General features: G+C 41.4%; 1 protein-coding gene across 11 annotated transcripts in view; it reads left to right on the top strand.

Annotated features, from left to right (window-relative positions):
• The window catches only part of RBM33 (RNA binding motif protein 33), a 129,566-nt gene that overhangs the window by 16,218 nt on the left and 89,309 nt on the right, over positions 1-24,039 (top strand). For all 11 annotated transcript variants that reach the window (XM_045792235.2, XM_045792239.2, XM_087860654.1 and 8 more), the window contains exons 2-5: positions 9,021-9,099; positions 16,536-16,584; positions 19,836-19,912; positions 22,286-22,598. In XM_045792235.2, coding sequence (XP_045648191.1) covers positions 9,021-9,099; positions 16,536-16,584; positions 19,836-19,912; positions 22,286-22,598 — 518 coding nt within the window. The remainder of the gene's footprint in view (positions 1-9,020; positions 9,100-16,535; positions 16,585-19,835; positions 19,913-22,285; positions 22,599-24,039) is intronic.

Here is a 24,039-nt window from a genome sequence, read left to right as displayed (position 1 = left end):
AACTAACACAGAAACCTAACAGAAAACTAACCACAGAAACGTAAATTATTTTATTTATTTTTTAAAAAGATTTTTATTCATGTGAGATAGAGAGCTCGAGAGCGAGCAAGAGCGAGAACGCGAGTGCATGAGTGGTGGGGAGGGGCAGAGGGAGATGGAGAAGCAGGGCTCTCTGCTGAGCAGGGAGCCTGACTCAGGGCTTGATCCCAGGACGCTGGGATCATGACCTGAGCCAAAGGCAGATGCTTAACCGACTGAGCCACCCAGGCACCCCCAGAAACTTGAGTTAGTTACTTACATTTAAAAACTAGGGAACAATCCATATTTTTGTCTTCTCTTGAAAAGTTGGAATCTGCCTTCACTGGGCCTGCACTTCCTGTAATATGTGGTAAGGCTCTAAGCAAGGTAAAGTCCTGCTAATTTGACGTAATTCCCACCCAGTCTGCTTTGGTCATTTATATTCCCCTGTGTACTTCCTGTAGACGTTTGAGTTTTTCATCCCTGACCAAAGTTTCTTGATTATCTTTTTTAAAAACGGAGTCCATTGAAGTGTAATTGATATACAGGAGATTGCATATCTTTGAAACACACAATTTGGTAAGTTTGGATATGTATATACATCCATGAAACCACAACCACAGTCAGTGTAAGGAATGTGTCATTGTCAGAAGTGTCTTTGTGTCCTGATTCCAGCTGCTGATTCTGTTACTGTTGTAATGGTACCATTTTATAAGAAGGAATCTGAGAACATGTGTTCTGGTTTTTGTCTGGCTTCTCTCAGCATAATTATTTTGAAGGTCATCCATGTTGTTGAGTATGTCAGTATTTAACTCTCCTTTACTGCTGAGTAGAATTGTACTCAAGGATATTCCACAATTGTTGATCTGTTGCCTGTTGATGAACATTTGGGTTGTTTCCAGTTTTGGGCTTTTACCAATATTGTGCCTATGAACATTTGTGTACAAGCCTTTGCATGGATTTATATTTCTTTATCTCTTGGGTAGTTATATAGGAGTGGAATGGCTGGATCATGTGGTAGGGGTATATTTAACTTCTTAAGAAACTGCCAAAATGGGGCACCTGGGTGCCTCAGTTGGTTAAGCATCTGCCTTTGGCTTAGGTCATGATCCCAGGGTCCTGGGATCGAGTGCCGCAGCGGGCTCCCTGCTCAGTGGGGAGCCTGCTTCTCCCTCTCTCTCTGCCACTCCCCCGTTTGTGCTCTCTCTCTCTCAAATAAATAAAAAAAAATTGTAAAAAAGAAAAAAAAAAGAAAAAAAAAAAAGAAAATGCCAAACTATTTTATTAAGCGGTTGTATCGCTTCTCATTCCTGTCAGCAGAGTGTGAGTTCAGTTGCTCCACACCCTTGACAACACTTGGTATAGTAGGTCTTAAATTTTAGCCATTCTCATAGCTCTGTCCTGGTATACTGCTGTGGTTTTAATTTACATTTCCCTAATGACAGTGTAATGTTGAAAATCTTTTCATATGCTCTTTGTCATATGTACATGTTTTTTGATGAAGTCTGTATTTAAATACTTTTCCCCTTAAGGACGCCTGGGCAGCTCACTTGGTTAAGCATCTGAATCCTGGTTTCAGCTCAGGTCATGATCTCAGGGTTGATGGGTCCCTGTGTCCAGGCTCCTCCCAGAGTCAACTTGAGATTCTTTCCCCCGTTCTCCCTCCCCCTCTGCTTCTCCCCTTGCTTGCGGCTCTTTCTTTCTCTCTCTCTCTCAAATAAATAAATAAAATCTTTTTTTTTTTTAAAGATTTTATTTATTTATTTGACAGAGATAGAGACAGCCAGCAAGAGAGGGAACAGAAGCAGGGGGAGTGGGAGAGGAAGAAGCAGGCTCCCAGCGGAGGAGCCTGATGTGGGGCTCGATCCCAGAACGCCGGGATCACGCCCCGGGCCAAAGGCAGATGCTTAAGGACTGAGCCACCCAGGAGCCCCAAATCTTAAAAAAAAAAATTTCCCTTTAGAAAAAGTTGGGTTTTTATTGTTGAGTTTGAGAGTTTTTAATATTTTTGCATGCAGGTCCTTTATTAATAAACATATACTTTGCAAAGATGTACTGTTATTTTGGCTTGTCTTCATTTTCTTAATGATGACTTCTGGAGGATAGAAGTTTTAAATTTTGATGAAGTCCAGATTGTCATTTTGTTCTTTTACTGATTGTGCTTTTGCTGTCACCAGTATGTCCTTGCTTGACCCAAAGATCACAAAGATTTTTTTCTGTGTTTTTGTAAGGAATGGATCCAGGTTCACTTTTTTCCCCCTTTCTTCTTTCCATCCTTCTCTCTTTCTCCTCCCGCCCTTTTTTTCCCATATGGTAATCCAATTCTTCTAGTACAATTTGGAAAGGCTGTTCTTTGAATCTTTGTAAAATATCAGTTGTCCATGTATGTCCAGGACAGCTGTTCTGTTCCATTGGTCTGTTTGTCTATTTTTATACCAACACCACAGTTTTCATTATTACAGCTTTCTAGTAATTCTTAAAATCAGATGATGTTAGTTCTCCAACATGTTCTTTTTTCAGATTTGTTTTGGTTATTTTAGGTCCTTTGTATTTCAGTATGAATTTTAGAATCACTTTTTAAATTTCTACAGAAAAGTTGCTAGGATTTTGATTGGGAATGCATTGAATCTATAGATCAATTTGGGGAGAAATTGACATTTCAGTAATAATGAGTCTTGACTCGTGAACAGGATCTCTTGATGTGAGAACAAAGGCAAAAGAATACAGAAAAAATTAACTCCCCTTACAACTTGCAGCCCATTGACAAGTTCCTGGGATAGGCAGGGTGACCTTCCTCAAGGAGCTCGGCCACCTCAAGATGAATACTTTGCTGCAGGCGAAAGGCAGCCTTAGCTTGACATTAGCCTGACCTCCAGGATCCTGTAAAAGTCTTTTTGGAAATTTCCTTTATCTCTACCTCTCCCCCAAAATATGTGTTGGTGGCATCCTCCAAGCACATGGCCCACCAGTACACATCTGAAGAGTCTCATGACTGTGGTTTTCCTAGACAGTAGTAAGTGGCCCTTTCCTAACAGCAGCTAGCCCCTCGAGGTCCTGGAAACCTTGCTTCCAAATTCCTTAGAGACTTATGCTCTCCCTGACCCCCTCCCAACTTGAAAGTGTATAATGGGCCACTCCTCCCGACCCCAGTGCAGCTCTTTCAGCGCATGGCTCCTGTCCCCGTGCTTTAATAAAACCATGCTTTTTGTACTGAAGACGTCTTAAGAATTCTTTCTTGACCCCCAACTGCAACATTTCACATCACTGTTGCTTCATTTACTTTATGTCAGCATAGTTTTCATAGTTCTTAATGTACTGGTCTTTAAACATCTTCTATCAAGTTTATTCCTAGTATCCCATATTTTTTATGTTACTGCAAAGTTTTGACTTTTAATTCAGTTTCCAATCGGTCATTACTTGTATGTAGAAAAACTCTTGATTTTTTAGTATTGATCTTATGTTTCTCAACCTTGCTCAATTCACATACTAGGTTTAGTACTTTTTGAAAATAGATTCCATATGATTTTCTAAGAAGTTGATCACGTTTGCTATGAATAAAGACAGTTTTACTTGTTCCTTTTCAGTCTGGATTCCTTTCATTTCTTTTTCTTGTCTGGTTGCACTATGTAGAGCTTCCAGTACAATGCTAATAAAGTGGTCAAAGTGACGATCTTGACCTTGTTCCTGATCCCAGATTGAAAGCATTCAGTCTTTACCAGTATTCTTTCTATTAACTGATTTCTAGTTTTATTATATTTTCGTCAGAGACTATGCTTGGTGTGATTTTGTCCTTTTTAAGTTTATTAAGAATTGTTTTATGCCCTAACGTATACCGTCAACTATTTTCTATGAACACGTGAGAAGAATGTCTATTCTGTCGTTGGTTGAGTGTCCCGCATTTGTCTTTTAGGTCTGATATCCAATATAATCTCATCTTAATGATTATATGTGCAAAGACTCTGTTTCTGAATGAGGTCACATTCATAAGTGGGGGAATAGGGAGAAAGGACTTTGACATGTCTTTTTAGGGCATGCAATTCAGTCAGCTACACAGAGTCAGCTAGCAACAAATTCCTCCTGTTTTTGTTTATCCGTGAATATATTTCACCTTAATTTTTGATATTTCTGCTGGATATAGAATTCTTTGAGCACTTTACTTTGTATAGGTCTCTGACAGCTATGTGTCTGATGAGAATCACCTGTTAATCTTACTTGCAGTTCCCTTGTTAAGTGATGAGTTGTTTTTATCTTGCTGCTCTTAGGGGCCTTTCCTTGTCTCTGAAACATTTTGACTAGGGTGTGTGTGTGTGTTCTACCTCAAGTTTGTTGGGATTTCAGGATTTATAGATTAATACTTACTAATAAATTTGGGAAGTTTTCAGCTATTATTTCTTCAAATACTTTTTGTCTTTCTCCTCTCTTCTCATACTCCTATTACACATATATTGGTATGCTTAATGGTGTCTCACGTTTCCCTGAAGCTATATTCATTTTTATTTTTTTCCTTTTTGATCTTTGGATAGGATAATTTCTTGATCTCTTTTTAGGATATAGATTCTTCTGTCCGTTTAAATATACTGTTGAGCCCCTCTAGTGAATTTTTCATTTCAGTTATTTTTCAATTCCAGAATTTCTTTTTGATTCTTTATAATTTCTACTCATATCATCTATTTGATGGAACAGTGTCATCATACCTTCCTTTAGTTCTTTTTTTTTTTTAAAGATTTTATTTATTTATTCAACAGAGATAGAGACAGCCAGCGAGAGAGGGAACACAAGCAGGGGGAGTGGGAGAGGAAGAAGCAGGCTCATAGCAGAGGAGCCTGATGTGAGGCTTGATCCCATAACGCCAGGATCACGCCCTGAGCCGAAGGCAGACGCTCAACCGCTGTGCCACCCAGGCGCCCCTACCTTCCTTTAGTTCTTTAGTCATGTTTCATTTAGCTCTTTGAATGTACTTACAACAGATTTTTCTGTTAAATCTAACATCTGGTCCTCTCATAGGCCGTTTCTGTTGCCTACTTTTTTTTCCCCAGTGGGATATGGGTGATGCTTTTCCTCTTTCTCTGTATGTCTTGTACTTTCTTGTTGGAATTTGAACATTTTAGATAATGTATTGTGTCCACTCTGGGTGTTGACCTCCCTATCTCCCACCCCTGGGCTTATTATTTTTACTTGCTTGTTTACTTGTTGGTGATTGGCTAGGTTGTTCAAGTGAAGTCTGTTCCATCCCCCACTCTATTTTGGGTTGTGTGAAACTTCTGATAGCACTCCTCAGAGGCCACAGCCTTGGGAATGTAGTCACTCTGGGAGAGTAGTGAGTTGGCTGGGTTCTTTTCTGAGTGTCTCTCTCTGATCACACCTTTAGCAATGTCCTGGGGTGTAATTTGCTTTGTAAATTGATCCAGTTAAATTCAGGCTCCTTTGGATGGTATCTGGGGTCAGTGTTTGAGATCCGTTTTAACTTAGGAGAGCCCTTCCCACCTGTCTTCCTATTTCTCTCTCGCATGGTAGGCAGCCAGAGAGAAGTTCAGTCTTTATGTTCATGATTGAATTGTCTTTTGACAATTCAGTTCTTACCTCCAGTGACTCTTACTTTCTTTCCCTTTACCTCTCTCCACAGTTTTGTTTCTGAGAGTACCTTTTGGCTAGAATTTTTTTGCATTCTGTTCCGTGAAGTTGGCTCATCTGAGAGAGTTTTGGAGCTCTGTTGGTCTAAGCCTTGCTTTTCTCCTTGGGCAAACCGCGAGTCACAGCTCTTGTGCTGTGGGTGGGGACAGTGGTGTACTTGTCTCTCAGTGACATCCTCGCTTTGGGAGCTGAGTGCCTTGGGTGGTGGGGCTGGGGCGGGGGGTGGAGTAGCTCTAGGTCTCCTTGTCCTACGTCTCTCCCCGTGCGAAACCCCATGGATTGGGTTAGGAGCTGTATCTGGGCCTTGGGGCCTGGATGGAAGGAAGAGGGGAGCTCCTGCCTCTCAGTGGCACTCACCCAGAACTTAGCCCAGGCCTGTGCACCAGGGACAGGATGAGGAATGCGGAGGTCTGAGTTCTTAGCTGCGCCAGTCTGGAGTAGAGTTGAAGCCCCACTGAAGTGGGAGGGAGAGGAGGGAATAATAGGTCCTGGTTCAAAAGCCACAGATTCTTGCAGCTGTTCTTTGAATAGATTTCTTGGAAAAGTGTTTTTCATTTGATGTATGTCTTTAGAGTCAGTTCCAGAGACTTTAAATGGTCATGTCATTAAAAATAATAATTTTCAAAAATATTTCAATAAAAATATTTTCCATCAGGGAGTGGGGTTGGTGGTGCTCCCCGTGTCGTCATGCTGGTCGTGGAGCTCCTCAAGGATACCAGTTTTCTAGTACTTTGTTCTTGGATTTTTTTTTTTTTAATCATTTGTTCTGTTTGGAAGTGTGTGGTTGGAATTGGTGTATTATTACCTTATTAGAACTCTTGCTAGTTTCTAGCCCTGGGCTGGAAAACTTCCTGGGGCATTGTTGGTGTTTATTGTCTGACTCCCCTCAGTAGGCCCTCTCTGGGGAGCTGTCTGTCTACCGCTGCTCCTCAGGCCTCTGGCTCGCGTGTGTATCCAAGAGGAAAAACTCCCATTCTAATTCTGTTTTTCCTGATAACATTTTTTTAAAAATGAGATACACACTTGGTGTGGGGAAGACGTAAAATGTCTTACTAATGATTTCCGTATTGGTTACATGCTATAATCTTTTGGATATGCTAGGTTCAATGAAATATGTTGTTAAAATGCCACCTGTTAAAGTTTCATTCTTTTTACTTTTAAACGTGGCTAATAGAAAACTTACATATGTGACTTGCATTTTATTTCTGTTGTTCAGCAATTCTCTGTTATCTCTACTTCCCCTAAAGAAGCTCTTTGTTTTCTGTGGTTAATTTGGAAAAATATAAAGACTGGAAAAATATTATAAAAGTATCTTTAACTTTTAGTAAAGCAGCAATTTTCCCCTTTCATGTAATTGTAATATAAATACTGAAAAACTTCCTTCGTAAGGAAAATATCTTATTAAAATTTATGATTTAAAAAAAATTCTAGTTAGTGATTTTTCATGCCTAATTGTGTTCGGTAGCTTTGTACTTAAATTTTCTTTAACTTTTCTTTTGAGAGAGAGAGCGCGTGCAGGTGCACATGAGTGGAGGTGGGGAGGGCAGAGGGAGAGTGAGAATCTTAAGCAGGCTGTATGCCCAGTGTGGAGCCCGCCACAGGGCTCCATCTCACAACCCTGAGATCATGACCTGAGCTGAAACCAAGAGTCAGACGCTCAACCGACTGAGCCACCCAGGTGCCCCAGCATTTATAATAGTTGTGTGTGGAATTTCTGTATTTATTTATTCATGATGAGGTAGGGCCCCCTAAGCCGCTTCCCCGCTTCAGGGGGCCTGGCATGGAAACTTAATGGAGGGCAGGAGATTCTCAGTGTGTTGGGGGAGGAGTTGGGCAAGGACTCCTCAGCAGGGCCTCTCTCTTCCTCTTGTGCCCCTGCTAGGTCCAGGGGGCTCTTATTTCTCAGAGACTGTGTATACCGTAATGTCCACCACTCGGTTGCTGTGGTCAAATTCATTGTCATACCAGGAAAGGAGCTTGACACAGTGGTCATTGAGAGCAGTGCCAGCCCCGGCATTGAAGGTGGAAGAATGGATGTCAGTGTTACAGTTGCAGGAAACAACCTGGTCCTCAGTGGAGCCCAGGGTGCCCTCGAGGGGGCTGTCCAATGCCTGCTTCACCACCTTCTTGATGTCATTGTTTTTGGCGGCTTTCTGAAGGTCAGATCCATGGCTGACACGTTGAGGGTGGAGACAGAGTAGGCCATGCCAGCGAGCTTCCCATTCAGCTAGCTCAGGGGTGACCTTGGCTACAGCCTTTGGTGGTGCCAGAAGCAGCAAGGATGATGTTCTGGGCAGCCCCTCGGCCATCAAGCCACAGCTTCCCAGAGGGGCCGTCCACAGTCACGGATGACCTTGGCCAGAGTGGCCAAGCAGTTGGTGGTGCAGGAGGCATTACTGACAGTCTTGAGGGAGTTGTCATACTTCTCATGATTCATGCCCATCACAAACATGGGGGCTTCAGCAAAAGAGGTAGAGATGATGACCCTCTCAGCTCCACCCTTCAAGTGAGCACCAGCCTTCTCCGTTTCCCCAGCGGACTGCACAACATACTCAGCACCAGCATCACCCCATTCGGTGTTGGTGGGATCTTGCTCTTGGCCGATGGAGATGGGCTTTCCATTGATGACAAGTTTCCTCGATAAGCCTTGACTGTGCCGTTGAATTTGCCGTGGGTGGAATCGTAACTGGAACGTGTAGACCTTCACCGTTGTGTCTGGGGTGCAGCTGACACTGCATAAGAAGAAGTGGCCATCTGTCAGATAGTAAGGAGCAGAGAGCCAGAACTTTTACATTTTAAATGTTACGTCAGGAATCCTTAAAAGGAACAAGTTGTTTCAGTACACATCTTCCTCAGCTTACGGGGTTCTGTCCTGGTAAGCCTGCTGTAAGTTGAAAATACTGTAATTTAAAAATGTGTAGACCTAACCTGCTGAACATAATATTATAGCTTAGCCTGGCCTACTTTAAGGCAAAATCATGTAACACAAAGCCTATTTTATAATATAATAAAGTTGACTGAGTTATGTAATGTGTTGACTACTGTACTGAGAGTGACAGAATGGTGGTGTGGGTAGAGATGGTTGTTAGTGTATTGATTGTTTACCTTCATGATCCCTTTGCTGCTGGGACCTGTGGCTGTTGCTGCTCACTGCCCAGCATCATGAGGAAGAATCATACCGTGTATTGCTAGCTTGAGAAAAGACCCAAATTCAAAATTTGGAGTATGGTTTTTACTGAACGCATATTGCTTTTGCAGCATTGTAAAGCTGAAAATCGTAAGTTAACATGTAAGTCAGGGGCCGTCAGTATTTGAATATCTGTGTCTGTTTTAATTTAGTAAGACTGACTTTCATGGCCTGTCTTTCACAGATGATGACTTTGACCAGTTTGATAAGCCCGGTGCAGAGCGATCTTGGAGAAGAAGAGCTGCAGACGAGGACTGGGACAGGTACGGAAGCTGGTTACTTGTAGTCCGTGCTCATTTCTTTCATTCTGCCACTTGGCTCTGCAGATACATATATATATTTTTTAAGATTTTATTTTTAAGTAATCACACCCAGTGTGGGGCTCAAACTCAAAACCCCAAGATCAAGTGTTGTGTGCTCTACAGACGGAGCCAGCCAGGTGCCCCGGCTCTGCAGAGATCTTCACTGAGAACAGTATGTTGGCTCCCTGATGCTCTTTCCCAAGTGCGCCTGTCCCTGCTCGGCTGAAGTGAGGGCAAGGGCAGGCCTTCCAGGTAGAAGGCTTTCTGGTGGGCTCCAGTTCTAGGCCTGTATGTCTTTAGGGCCCTGGTTGTCCGTTCTGTCTCTGTTTTTGCACAGTGGTGGTGTTGATGTGGTGGATTCCCAGAGGTATCATTGCCAGGGTTCTTTTGTTCTGTAGCCTACCCAATATTTGGCTAGACTTTAAAATTTTTGCCAATTTAATATGTGTATAATAGTATCTCACTGGAATTTAAATTTTTATTTCTCTGATTACTGGTGAAGATGAAAGTATCTTTGGGGACACGCACACATGCACTAAAGGTGTTAAAAATGTTCATAGTCGTGATAAATGTCAGTTCCGTATAGTGATTACTTCTGGTGAGCAGCTCTAGTAGAAGTTAGAGGGATGTGTACTGGGAGAAGTACATGGGGGCATAGTCTGGGTGGTGGGGTTCTCAGATGAGGATTATTCTTCACACTCTTTTTCTTTTTAAGATCTATTTCTTTTGGAGAGAGAGCTCGGGGGAGGGGCAGAGGAAGAGGGAGAGAGAGAATCATAAGGCTTCATGCTAGTGCGGGTCCCATGCAGTCCTCCATCTCATGACCCTGAGACTCACGACCTTAGTGGAAACCAAGAGTCAGACGCTTAACCAGCTGTGCCACCCAGACACCCCTACGTATTGATTAAGATCTTAAATATTCTGTGCTGAAAATGTAAAAAAATTACCTTGTAGTTGCAGTCAGAAAATCTAATAATAAAGGTAAATAGATCTGAATAAAGAACAACAATGATCTTCTGCAGTAAAAAGAATTACGTGATTGCCGTTTGAAAACTGATGCTCCAGGAGTTTTACAGAATAATCTACATTAAAAATTATATACATTAAAAACTTAGAGCCTACATAAAGATAATTATTCTTTAGTGGCTCTTAGGCAGTCTATAAAAATTACTTAGAGCTTTCAACAAAATCTCCTGTAAGAGAAACGCCCCTGCTGGAAGTATTGATAAGTAGTTGTGTTTCAAAGATTGTGATGGGGAGGTGAGTAAAAAATGTGTTTTAGTAGTTCACTTACCGTTTGGATTTTCTCTTCTGTCGGTTGTCTATTCATATCTATGTGTATTTTTCTTATGGCTGTTTGTCTTTTCCTTATTGGTTTTAGGGATTCTTTATGCTTTCTGCAATTTATTTATTTATTGATTAATTTTTTTTTAAAGATTTTATTTATTTATTCGACAGAGAGAGACAGCCAGCGAGAGAGGGAACACAAGCAGGGGGAGTGGGAGAGGAAGAAGCAGGCTCATAGCGGAAGAGCCTGATGTGGGACTCGATCCCGTAACGCCGGGATCACGCCCTGAGCCGAAGGCAGATGCTTAACCGCTGTGCCACCCAGGTGCCCCTGCGATTTATTTTTTGTACTTGGAGATATCTCCTCCCAGTCGATGATGTGCGTTCCTTGAAACAATAGCCTTCAGGTGGATTTTTATAAATGATCAAATGTATAATCTTTTCATCTATGGCTTTTGTTTATTTTTTTATTAAAATATGAACAGTGTCCTTTGGAATCATTTTCAGACTTGGAGGAAAGTTGCAAGAGTGACACAGACACTCTTATGGGCCCTCAGACTTCCAGTTGCTTCTTGCCACGTCCGCCTGCTGTCCTCTGTGCCCTCTGCGCACCCGCTCACTGAGGTCCCCCCCCTTGCCCTGCTGCGCAGTGGTCTGAGGGCATCAGGCCCTGTGCTTCCCATGTGCCTCAGCATGTAGTTTTCCTGGTGAGCTTCCCAAGAACAGGGGCATTCACTTACATACCCACTGGATCATTTCAAAATCATGAAGTTAACAAACACAGAATTGTGTTTTTTAATCTACAGTGGTTATTCAAGTTTTGACAGTTCTCCCAAAAATGTGCTTTATAGCCAAAAATGAGTTTATTTTTTTCTGGTTCAAGTTTCTGTTCACGATCATGCAGTGCATTTTGTCCCCTCTTTATACATCTGGAAGAATTATGTATCCTTGCCTCTTAGGACTTTGACATTTTTGAAGAGGACAGGCCCTTTATTTTGTAGACTCCCCTCGGCATGGATTTGCAGGTGTCTCTTCAGAATAGATTTAAGTTGTGTATTTGGTCAGGAATACTCGTTGGCAATGCTGTAGGCTTGCTGAGGGCATCACTTAACGGAGGTGTGTGGTAAAGGTGTTTGCCACTTTCTGTCCTTAAGAGATTTTTCCCTGCCCTGTGTTCTGGAATGTTTTGCATGTTCCTATGAAAATTGTGAAATGTTTTTATTTTTTATAGTTAAGATCTATAATTTGCCTGAAATTGATTACATTGATTGATTTTTAACTTATTGAGAATTTCAAGCAAATGTGTGAATAGACTGGTACAGTGTACCCAGTGTACCATCATTTAGCTTCAACAGTTATTGGTTGGTATAAAGCCAGTCTTGTTTTATCTGTTAATTTGTAACGCTCCTCATGTCACAGACATAAGTTCATCTGAAAATATTTCAGATTGTATTTCTCTAAAAAATAAAGGATTTACAAAGACAACCACAACAGAGTTACATTTTGAAAAACTCCCTGGATGTTAATGTCTTATTACTGACTGTCTCATGTAAGTTAAGTATCCGTGTATCACACACACACACACACACACACACACACAGTGTGGGTATGGGTCTGTATGCTCTTTTATAGTTTGTGGAGTCCATAGTAGATCCCTTGATTGCAACTGATGGGTAGGTTTTCCAAGTGTTGTTTCATGTGTAGGTTTTCATGCTTTTTTTTTTTTAGTTCTCTGCAACTTGCTGAAGAAACAAGGTGGTTTGTCTTGTGGAGTTTCTGCTTTTGCTGGTTTGTCCCCTGGAGTGTTAATGTGTTCTTTCATCTCTTGCAGTTTCTGTAAATTGATAGGTCTAGGAGTTGATCTAGGTTTAGGTTTGAAAATGGGCAGGAGGATGGATGATCCCAGTTAACTTCTGCAAACTGTTTGTCTCCTCTGAGGTACTAAATAAGTACTTGATTGTTTACTTTTATTTACCGGTTTTCTCCAAAGGTGAGTTTTATTTTTGAATCCTTTCCAACTCATAGATTTAAATACTGCATATGTATTTTAATTCATTGCAGTTATTTTTATTAACATTTGAACCGTTCCTCGGGGCGCCTGGGTAGCGCAGTCGTTAAGCGTCTGCCTTTGGCTCAGGGCGTGATCCTGGCGTTCCAGGATCAAGTCCCACGTCAGGCTCCTCCGCTGGGAGCCTGCTTCTACCTCTCCCACTCCCCCTGCTGTGTTCCCTCTCTCGCTGGCTGTCTCTCTGTCAAATAAATAAATAAAATCTTTAAAAAAAAAAAAAAACATTTGAACCGTTCCAATATCCGCTCAGTGGGACTTTCAGTTGTCAAGAAGTAGTTGGCTTTCTGCTCTCACGGACATTCTCGTCCTCCCTGTTGTGAATGGCAGCTGTCCCAGCATGATTTACCAACAGGCGCCTCCTTTCTTCTTTCATTTTCAGTGCGTGTTTGCATATGGAGGTTCTATATCTTGTGTGTTTCTTTGATATTTTAAAAACATAAAGCCACCTCCTCAGTGTACTGGATAATAGAGGGAGAAATTTGAAAGTTAATGAGAAGAGGGAGTCAGAAATTGTTACGACCAGCTCTTGCCGCGATGCTGCATTAATGGTGTATTTGAAAGAACCTGGTGCCGTTGTTGAACCAACACCTGAAGTTCTTAAGTTTCTTTTTTTCTTTTTAAAGATTTTATTTATTTATTTGACAGAGAGAGAGACAGCCAGCGAGAGAGGGAACACAAGCAGGGGGGTGGGAGAGGAAGAAGCAGGCTCCCAGCGGAGCAGGGAGCCCAATACCGGGCTGGATCCCAGGACACTGGGATCACGCCCTGAGCCGAAGGCAGACGCTTAATGACTGAGCCACCCAGGCGCCCCTGAAGTTCTGAAGTTCTGAAGTTTCTTTTGAAGGATGTGCTTGTATCAATCTGTATCCATGCAGGAGAAAGACCACGTACTCGAGGCTCCAACTGGAAGTCCTTTGATGCCGGGCTCTGTACGGGAGGGTGTTACAGAAGCAGTAAGAGTTGCTTGGGTGTCAGGGCGTAGCCCGAGGCCTTAGGGGGAAGAAGTGGCATCCTAGGGCCGGTGGGAGGTCTCAGTGGTAGCAGTAGGTGGGGCTGGACTGTGTAGGTGTCAGGGAGGGGGCAGTCTCTCTCCTCCTGGTTGGTAATGTTCCATTGGGTCATCCCATGGGCTAAGACCATCCAGAAGCAAAGGCCGGGGGAGCCTGCACGAGTCTCCCCAGAGAAAGCTTCCGGAAACGGAGTTGGGAGAGACCAGAAGAGGGTGGCCTGGAGGGGGCAGGCACACCGAGGGAATGGACTGAGTGCGAGGTTTGTTGTCACTTACACTTGGGATTTTGAGAGGCTGCAGCCACGTGGCTGACTACAAAATACTTGTTTCCTGGAAGTGTCTTTCTTTGTACACCTGTTTACTAGTAAAAGTATACTTGCTGTCAAAGCGCTGATTGTCCCTAATGTTGGTTAAGAAACAGCTGCCCAAGAGGTGCTTCTTCCTCATGTGGTGATGGTGGGGGAGAGCCTGAGGGCGTCTTACAGTTGAATACAGGGAGTCTCAGTCCGTCCTGTGCTGCTCTCCTTTCCTGACACAGCTGCGGTCATCCGCAGAGGCGCTGAGGCTCAGCTCTTTGCAAGGACTGGATTGGACTGGTCACTCCCATGAGTTCATTGTTGTTTTTGGTGACAATTGGTGTGATTTGGGTAGTGCTTTATATTGTATAAATTTCTTTCCTTTTGTGTACATCTTTTGTAAGGATCCAACTTGTTGATGACAGTAGGGAAGTACAGTTACTTTCTGGGTGGGGTTTGTGCGTAGTGGTTATAGGACTTGGACCCTGGTGGAGCTAGAGTGTCTCATGGTTTGCCTGTTGACTTTGACACTTCCTAGCTGGGTGACCTTGAGCCAATTACTTAACATCTCTGTGTCTTTGTTTTCACATTTTAAAATGGGGGATGATGTAAATATCTATGTAATGGGGTTGATGTGTCAACAAAAAAGCTACTACACGTGAAACACTTAGAATGGTTCCTGAAGTAATATACTCAGTGGAAGCTCACGACTTCTTGAGCTGTCATTTATGTCTCTTGTGGTTATATGGACCTCATCCTTCTGTCTCCCGTCCTGCTTTCTGATTTCATGCTGTTGTCTTTGTTAGTCAGGGAAGCAACTATTCTCCATCTCTGTACACTCCACTCATTTATAACTGTTAGTTTTCCTTTATCTTCTTTTAAAAAATGCTTTTGTTTAGGAAAAATGGGTGGTCCTCAAAGACTGATTTCCTCTGTATAGATCCCTTGTTAGCAAACAGTACAGGTAGTTTCTAGATTTTTGCTTGTCTATTTACCAGCACCTTTTTGTATTCTGGTTTTAAGAGTTCTCAGTATCCCCTGGGCGGGTGGTGTTACCTTTTAATTTTTGGTTATTTAGAGTGATGGCCTAGCGGGGGTGCTTGTCTTCAAAGGGTCGAGTGTCCTGGTCGTCTAGAATCAATTCTCAAATGGGGTTCCTGTCAGTATGGTGACTAGATCCTTTTTTCCCTCACCTATAGAGGATGATTTTAACACTGAAGATGCAGACATTGTATCTGAAAGCTGATTAGGTGATTTGTGGAAATGTTGGAAGAAGTTACATGTTATTCTCTGATAGCTGTCTTAGTCATACAGGTCTGTGAAAGATCTACCCCGTGGGTAACCTCTTGTCCTGGGTCTGTCCATGCTGTTTGACTTTGGGCTATTTATTTATTTATTTATATTTATTTATTTATTTATTTTTAAAGATTTTATTTATTTATTTGACAGAGAGAGACAGCCAGCGAGAGAGGGAACACAAGCAGGGGGAGTGGGAGAGGATGAAGCAGGCTCCCAGCAGAGGAGCCTGATGTGGGGCTCGATCCCAGAACGCTGAGCCAAAGGCAGACGCTTAATGACTGAGACACCCAGGCGCCCCCTGGGCCAATTATTTAATCTCTTATTCTTGTTTTCTCTATCTATAAAATGAGGGTGTAAAGGATTTAATAGGGTAATAAGATAACAAAAAGGTATTCAGTGCATGAATGGAAAGATTTGTCGAGTTATTTCTAGTTCTAAAACGTGGCATATAGAAACGGGTGTTTCTGTCATAACTCCACCACTAGGTGTTTCTGTATATTCTGGTATTCCGCAAAGTAGCAGACTTCAAGTAAACAAGGTTTTCAGATAAAGTTGTGCCCAAAACCTACAGAAATTGGTAAGCAGAGTGCTTATAAAAAAGAGTAACAGCCCTAATAAGGATATTGGTGCATTTGCACCTGGAAGCATAGTCTGATTTTCTCCTTCTAGATGTTGTCCTTAAAAGGCATATTTGTTCTTAAGACATTGGGTTCCCCAGCGCTGAGAATGTAATTCAGTGGTAGCCTCTTCATCAACCACAAAACCCCACAAAAATAGATAAAGTGGGAAATTTCTTTAGCTTTTTGATCTGGTAAGGGTTTTGAATTTGTGATGTAATCTGTTCCTCGTTTGCACTTCAGAGCATGAGCATGCTGACAAAACATTTCAGAGTACTGATAGGACTTCCATGTTTACAAAGATAACTCTTAGTCACGATGATGTACTTGTGTGCTCTCATCAGCATCGTTTTTTTCATCTTGGTTTTGCAGTTTGATGAGTGTCGGATGGTCTCTCTCAGTGGTTTTGGTTTTAATTTTCCTAGTTCATGATGTTGGACATCTTTTCCTATTTCATGATAGGTTTTTCAAGGCAGGAGAAAGCCTAGATGTTACCTATTGTAGTTTCTTCCTTTACTGACTACTGAACAGGCCCAGAGAAATAAAAGATCTCAGATTGAGGTAAAAACTGAGATCAGAAGTCTGGTGAGAGCCACCTCCTCTAGCAGAGCCTCCCTCTCTTAAAAGACCACATGTTCCCTGTATATTTGAAAATGTTCTCATTATTAATAAAGCAAAAGGGAAGCATAGCAAGTTTCCTGAAGCAAGCAAACAGGACAGTACCCAAACCCCGAAGTCCTGGGGAGATTTCCCAGGGATCTGCAGACTTTCCAGTGTTGTAGGAATAATGCATTGGCATGTCTTTTTTTCTTTCTCTCCAGCGAACTTGAAGATGACTTACTTGGAGAAGATTTGCTGTCTGGCAAAAAGGTAAGAAATCGAGGTCTTTCTGAAGCCAGCCTCCAGCTGCTTCATTGTACTGATCATACAGGAATATATCATGAATGGGATGTGGTACTGTAAGTTTGGGTGCGGGTTACAGTGTTGTGAATCGAATTATCTTTTAAATGCACAGAGAGCTGACGTATTTAGTCTGTTAGTAAGTTCTCCAGTAACTTATTCCTCAAGTGATCAGTCCTTTGATGCAAATATTTTAGTTCTCACTCAGTCCAAGGCACTCAGGTGTTGAGTTTGTGAAAGCAGCAACATAAAACTACCACTCACTCACAAGAAAACTAACGTTTGGAGGCTAGTAGTTTGCATTCCATTTTTGAAAGTGGAGATAAGCTCAAAGGTAGCTGTACTGAAATGTAACACGCATTCAGATAAATGAGACTTAAAGTCTAAAACAATATAGGTTTCTCTAAATCTTTGTGATCAAGCAAAACTTTGCAGTAATTAACTCTGATATGTGTATACCTATGTGTAATGTATGTGTGTGAACAGTGTAAAAACACTTGTTCTTAACTAAGTGTCAAGGTAGTTTTTTAATGCTTATTTTTTTAAAGTCTTAAGATTGTGATGGCTTCTTACTGTCCATAGTTATTATATGTAAACTCATTATACTTTTAGGTGATAAGGTCACGTCCTTTGTCTAATTTATTACATCTGATTATATTTTCCTTTTAATATCATTTATAATAAAGCTAATGAAGATCTTGTAGTAGGAGAGGTACCAGTGTTGCCATTTACTTGAAACTTCCTATGTTGCATTATTAGCTTTTTTGCTAATACATGAACTTGTTACAGGATTCTCTTGAAGCCACTTTCCTTTCTCTTTCCTGTTTCTTACTGCATCACTGGCCCTCAGGTGGCCTGGCTTCAGCCTGCCTCAGCCTTTCTTCCTTTAAGTGGGTCTCATCACCTGTCACTCTCAGTAAAAATTAGTTGAGTTCCCTGTAGATCCACTTATCTCATGTAAGTAAATGGGGAAACATCAAAATATTGAAAGTGAGAAGAGATGGCTCCTCAGCCCGTCCTTGTGTGAGGGGCTCATGCTCCGGTCTCAGGGTGCCCTGCATGTGTCGTGTGATTCGGGCTGCAGGGCTAGTCCTTCCTGTGTCATGGTCACAGGGAAGGTGGTACTGTTTTCTTGATGACTCGGTGATAATTACTTCGCACATCCTTGAAGTGCTCTCAGTGTACCTGGGAGTTCACTACCCTAACGTAAATGTGTTTTTTTCCTTTGTAATTATTTAAGATACTTTAGTGAAGAATACCAATTAGATGTTAAAATGTTTAAATGTAGTAAGATATTTTTTACTTAAGTTGGATTTCTATCCTTGGCAAGCCTGGGGAGCATAGTTTGTCCCGTGTCTCTATCAGGATGTTCTGCCAGCCCTGATAATTCTTTTGGTGTACATTTGTCCCCATCTTGTAAAAGCTTTGGTCAGGTCTCTTACCAATAAAGATGGAAAAGCATAGTTTGGTTTGGATAGTAATGCTGACTCTTCTGGGGAAGTAGGCTCTCTTTCTCTTACTGGACTAGTTGATTGGTGTGTTTCCCATGGAGCACTCTGCAGCCTCTGCTCAGTGGGAAGGCCCTCACCCACCTTGTGCAGTGGTGAAGTCGCTTTGTCTGGACAGAGGCTCCTAGGCTGAAGGGTCAGAGGGCCGCACAGCCACATACTGAGAATAGTGACAGCATCAGACCGACAGGAGCAACTCGAGGACATGCTCAACAAGGGAAGTTGTGAGGGTGAGATTTTAAATACAGGTGAAAAAGGAAAGGTTGCAAACTCAAGATGAAGCATGCTGGCATGACCCAGATAGAGCCTTGAGAAATGGGGGAAGCTTGGTGCCAGTTGCCTGCCAGCGCGTGACCCCCTCTTCAGTTTCTCTGTTTTACGGCAGCAGCAGCAGCTGCTATACTGCCGGACAGGGGCTCTGTGCCAGTTCCAGATCTACCGCAGACGGTCCACCTTCTGGGGAGTCCCGGAGAAGCTTGCTTTTTCTCTCATACTTGGGTCTCTTCCGGGAGAGGAATGACCTGTCTGTGTGGTAAGGTTGGGAGAAAGGATTTCCGTAGTGTTCATTGCCACTTTCTCTTCCTCTCTGGGCTTGTGTTTGCTGCTCTTTTCTGCAGACCACCCAGAACAGGATCCTCCCTGGTGACTCCACCCTTGCCTGAGGAAACAGTTCACTTCAGTTCTTTGGAATGTGGTTGAAAATCAGTTTTTGTCTCGGAGATTGAGTCTAGCTCCGCATCTCCACTTTATCAGCAAAGTGGTATCTTGGTCAGCTGCCTCCTGTGTATGTTCCTCTTCACATTCAGAATTGATACGGGAGGTTGAATCCTCAGAATCCAAAAGTAAGATCTGATCACCATCAGGGCCCACCACAGCATACATTCCTTTCTGTTTGTTTGGTGAATTATTTGTTCACTGATTTTTGAGGAGTCCTTAAAAGTTTAACTAAAAAACTCAAGCAGACTCTTACTGAATGAAATTTGGCTTTCATCGAATTGTTAATTTTTAAAGATTTCCTGTGGTTTTATTTAATAAATTAGCTAAATTTAGGCAGGCCTGGCTCATCTCCTTTAGTAGAGGACAGATTATGTGGGCAACGAAGCAAAACTTTATTTTGGCCTTGTTAAGCAGTCTGTTTCTTTACATACAGATCCATTCTCCTTTCTTCAAGAAAACTACATGGTCTGTGTTATGTTATTATTATTATTATTATCCCCATCACCCATCTCACCCATCCCCCACTCTCCCCCTCTGGTAAGTGTCAGTTTGTTCTCTATAGTGAAGAGTCTGTTTCTTGGTTTGTGTCTTATTTTTTCATTTTTCTTATTCTGTTTCTTAAATTCCACATGAGTAAAATCAAATTTAGTCAAATCTTAAGGATACCATTTTTTTTGTGTGTGTATGATGGGAAAAATATTTGTAGGATACTGCTAAAGGACTCTTTTTCCTTTTTTGTTAGATTTAGAATAAATGTGATCGTTAGGCCTGTTGCTTCTATACTTACTTGACTCTGCATCTGAAAATTTGGGGTCACAAGTATACCATATGTGGAATTTCTCAATTGTTAGCTGTCATATCAAAGTGAGATAGCTTACTGAATGGCACATGCTTTAATAACAAGGTTAGAAGTAATGCAGTCAATGTAATTTTGCATACTTGTAACAAGTCTTTGTGGAAGTGGCCTGCATTAATTAGATTTCTTATTTTAATTAGAATCAGTCGGATTTGTCAGATGAAGAGCTGAACGATGATCTTTTACAGAGTGATAATGAGGATGAAGAAAATTTCAGGTATTATTAGCTCATTAAAAATTTTCTTTAAATTGTTAGTAACTAATTTATAATTATAATGGAATATAATTGATAATGTGTATTGTATCTTCAATATGATTTTATTTTAAACAGGATATTAATATAACTCTCTTATGTGGAAGCCATATATATTTTTGTGTAAATAGGTATTGGTCTTGCATTTGATGACCTCTGTAAATTCTGTTGAGTACAGATTATGAAAACTCAGTAAAGGTATGTACTGCTCTTCTAAAGAATTCCTTTATCTGGATGGGGGCGATGGCCTCAGGCTCTTAATACTGTTGGCTGCAGTTTGATGTTGCTCCTTTTGTTATTTTAGACCGTTTTTATTTATATGAAATCTGTTTACTGAATTGCCATTTTGGAAATTCCTTTGGACTGTACTTTATATTTTTTAAAAGGTTTTATTTATTTATTTGAGAGAGAGCGAGAGAGCCTGAGGGGTGGGGTGGAGAGGCAGACGGAGAAGTATACCCCCTGCTGAGTAGGGAGCCCCATATGGGTATCCATCCCAGGACCCATGAGATCATGACCTGAGCAGAAGACAGTTGCTCCAGCAGCCCAGCCACCCAGGTGCCCTTGGACTGTGCTTTAGACTCTACTTGACTATCTGAATGTCATTGTTTTAGTGAACATAGTTATGTTAGTCTTTTTCAGCTGTTTCAGCAAAACAGTATGAACTGGGTAGTTCATAACAAATTTATTTCTCACAGTTTTCGGGCCAGGAAGTCCAAGGTTAAGGTATCAGTGTGGTCAGTTGCTACTTTGTGGTTCATAGATGGCGCCTTCTTGCTATGTCTTTACAGGGCGGAAGGGGGAGGGGGCTCTCTGGGGCCCTTTCTGTAAAGGCACAGATCCCATTCACGGGGCTCCACCGTTATGACCTTTATAATCATCTCCCAAAGGTCCCACCTCCAGGCACCATCACACTGGGTGTGTTACAGATTCAACAGGATGAGTTTTGGGGGACACAAATAACCAGTCCGCAGCAATTGTGAATGTCTTTTTGTTGTTGACATAGCTCCATTATAAGAGGAAGCGGTATTTTGTATACTCTGGTAGGTGGAGTAATTTTTTCAGTGTTGTGAAAATTTAAAGAGACATCTCTCGGTTATAAATGAGGTTAATAAATATGCCATTTATTATTGAACTACAGATTTGTTCTTGTTTTTTTTTTTTTTTTTTTTAAGATTTATTTATTTATTTATTTGACAGAGATAGAGACAGCCAGCGAGAGAGGGAACACAAGCAGGGGGAGTGGGAGAGGAAGAAGCAGGCTCACAGCAGAGGAGCCTGATGTGGGGCTCGATCCCATAACGCCGGGATCACGCCCTGAGCCGAAGGCAGACGCTTAACCGCTGTGCCACCCAGGTGCCCCTGAACTACAGATTTGTAACAGGTTTTCTAATTTAAGATGAGTTTTATGGATAGAAATACAGTTTTAAGTTAGTTTTTTCTCCCAGTTATTTAAGTTACCCAGTTCCATTCTTTGACATCATTATTATATTTTGGTCTGTTGAGTTAAGTTTGCCCTCGAAATACAGCAGTTTGGAGTTTACAGCCAAGTAATGTCTTTAAGTCTGTATGGTGCATTCAGGTTCTTGTTAGGATTAGATATCTAATTGATATGTGTGCACTTAGGTTTTTCTGCAAAATCTTGCGCTGTAAGTGTTGCTATCTTGCAGCTTACTGTTAGGCATGTAGCTGTTGTGATTCAGTGGGTGGAATAAGATTTTTTGTGTGTGTGGTTTTAAAACTGTCTTAGGTATTTTACTCAGAAATTATAAACCAGTTTTTTTGAAATTGGTGATTAGTACAAATTTTATTTATTTGAATATTGAAATGTATTTTCACACAGATTTTTAATATTTTGATTTTTTAAATAGGAGTTTATAATTTGCATTGTAGATTTAAAAAGAACAAATTGTTCTAAAATTCAGTCTCATTTTCTGTTAATAGAGTAATACTCCTCTATTTTTACGTCGGAGTCTTAGAAAACAGATACCACCACCCTTTTCGTTCTGGAAGTTAGAATGAAATATAGTCTATTTGTTTTCAGCCCTGGAGTTTTGCCAGACTTGTTTCCCATCTGGTTGATCTGATTCTTTTGGGCAGATAACCTGCAGCTGGTGATGTGCGGGTGCCGTCTGCTTTCGGAGCGTGGGGTGCAGGCTCACCGTGGCACGCTGAGCTCTGCTTTCCTCACAGGTGGAGTGATGGGCGTTTATCAGTCGTCGGGAACAGCTTTTCACTGGTCATAGTCTACGTCTTTGTAACAGTTATGCAGGTAGTGACTTAATTTTGAACTTGATTCTAATTGGGCACCTTTCTTTATATTTTTGTTCTCTTTAGTTCTCAGGGTGTCACAATTAGCTTAAATACCACATCTGGCATGGTCACATCATTTGAACTGTCTGACAACACTAACGACCAGTCTGGAGAACAGGAATCCGAGTATGAACAAGGAGAGGATGAACTTGTTTATCACAAATCCGATGGATCTGAATTGTACGCTCACGAGTACCCAGAAGAAGGACAGTATGAAGGCCACGATGCCGAGCTGACAGAGGACCACATGGAGTATGTGGAGGAGCCGGAGGAGGAGCAGTTGTACAATGATGAAGTGTTAGACATCGAGATCAATGAGCCTTTAGATGAGTTCACAGTGAGTCTTTTTCCTTTGTATGGCCAAAGATAACATGGCTGCCTGGGCATAGTTTTCTAGACTGATTTGAAATCTATTTCCCCTCCCTCGGGAGGGAGGGAAATTAGACCTTATTATCACTGTCTGCCAGTTTCTTTATCTGAGCTATGACAAAGTTTGTGTTGACAGCTTGTTTGGCTGGAGGTAATGCCCCTTTGTTATTGTGGGAGGCTGCGCGGAATTGTGACCTTGAGGATTGCACCTTAAGGAAGAAAACAGCTTTGTGTGGTGGAGATACACTGTCAATTGTTAGAAGTACTTAATGCAGAGCTTTTATCCAGGCTTTAGACAAGATCTGATAAAGTCCTTCCAAGGTGAAAAGATTATTGACCTGCTAAAGACATCTTTAAGGTGCTAATATTCCAGAGTGATTGATGTCCTGTTCATTCATCCTTTTTTGTAACTGAGAACCGTCTAAACATGAATAAAGAGATTGGAGGTTAGTTTTGGAAATGTCACACATAATTTGTTATCTGTAATCGGGAAGCAGAGATTGTGCTGGTTTCTATTTCAGAAAGATGATTTTGATAGGTAGCTATTTTTAAAGTTGAACTGTCAAGAAAGCAAAAGGTACTGGTGAAGATTGCTCATCTGTCTTAATGATTCATCATTAAAAGATACTTTCTTTTAAAATACGCACTTAATGAAATTTGTGTGGGAAGGACGTGATATTCATAGTAGAATCTTCGGATTTTCGTGGCACTGTAGTTCCACTGAGATGCATTGTCCGCAGTGCTGCAGGGCTGGGTGGAGGCATGCAGAGTTAGGGATAATAGCTTTTTGCCTTTAACTAATGTTTTTATTCAGAGGAAGCTTGGTTTTGAGAAAAAATTTCAAAATCTGAATTTTGGTCACTGGTCATACATATATAAAAATGGGAGTAATTTTGAAAGGCATTGTTTATGTGGAACTTTAGAATATTTAGTTCTAATCATAATTGTGTTTATTTATCTCAGTAGTTATTTTTAAGATTTGATTCATTTTGAATGCTTTCTCTTTAGCAGATCTAGTAATGAAAAAATGTCATTTTGGTAAATGGAGTCATGTAAAAGGCCTCATGGCTACTTGGTCTTTTGTTAACGGCAACGGTTTGTTTTGGTAATAAATCCTTCACGGTTGTGGACAGGCTCTCTTCTGGTTTACTGGTGTGTTTGTATACTGTCTGAAAGTGGGATACTATAAATTTAAAATGATTCTTAAAGATTAAGCCAAGATCTTTTAAAAATGTACCTAGTTATTCCTTGGTTAGAGCATTTATTCTTTCTCCTGTTCATCGGTAAGAGAAGACGATTGGTTAATCACATGCGGGTCCTTTTCCCTTGCAAATTCAACAGTTCAGCACATCTTTACTGATGTCCAGGCACTGGGGGCACCAGTTTTGCTAAAACATGAGACATGAGGC

The sequence above is a fragment of the Ursus americanus genome, chromosome 3 (assembly GCF_024610735.1).
Source record: "Ursus americanus isolate L20-20 chromosome 3, mUrsAme1.1.p, whole genome shotgun sequence".
NCBI classification, from domain to species: Eukaryota; Metazoa; Chordata; class Mammalia; order Carnivora; family Ursidae; genus Ursus; species Ursus americanus.
Note: the sequence above shows the minus strand (reverse complement) of the source record. Positions and strands in the feature narration are given on the sequence as shown.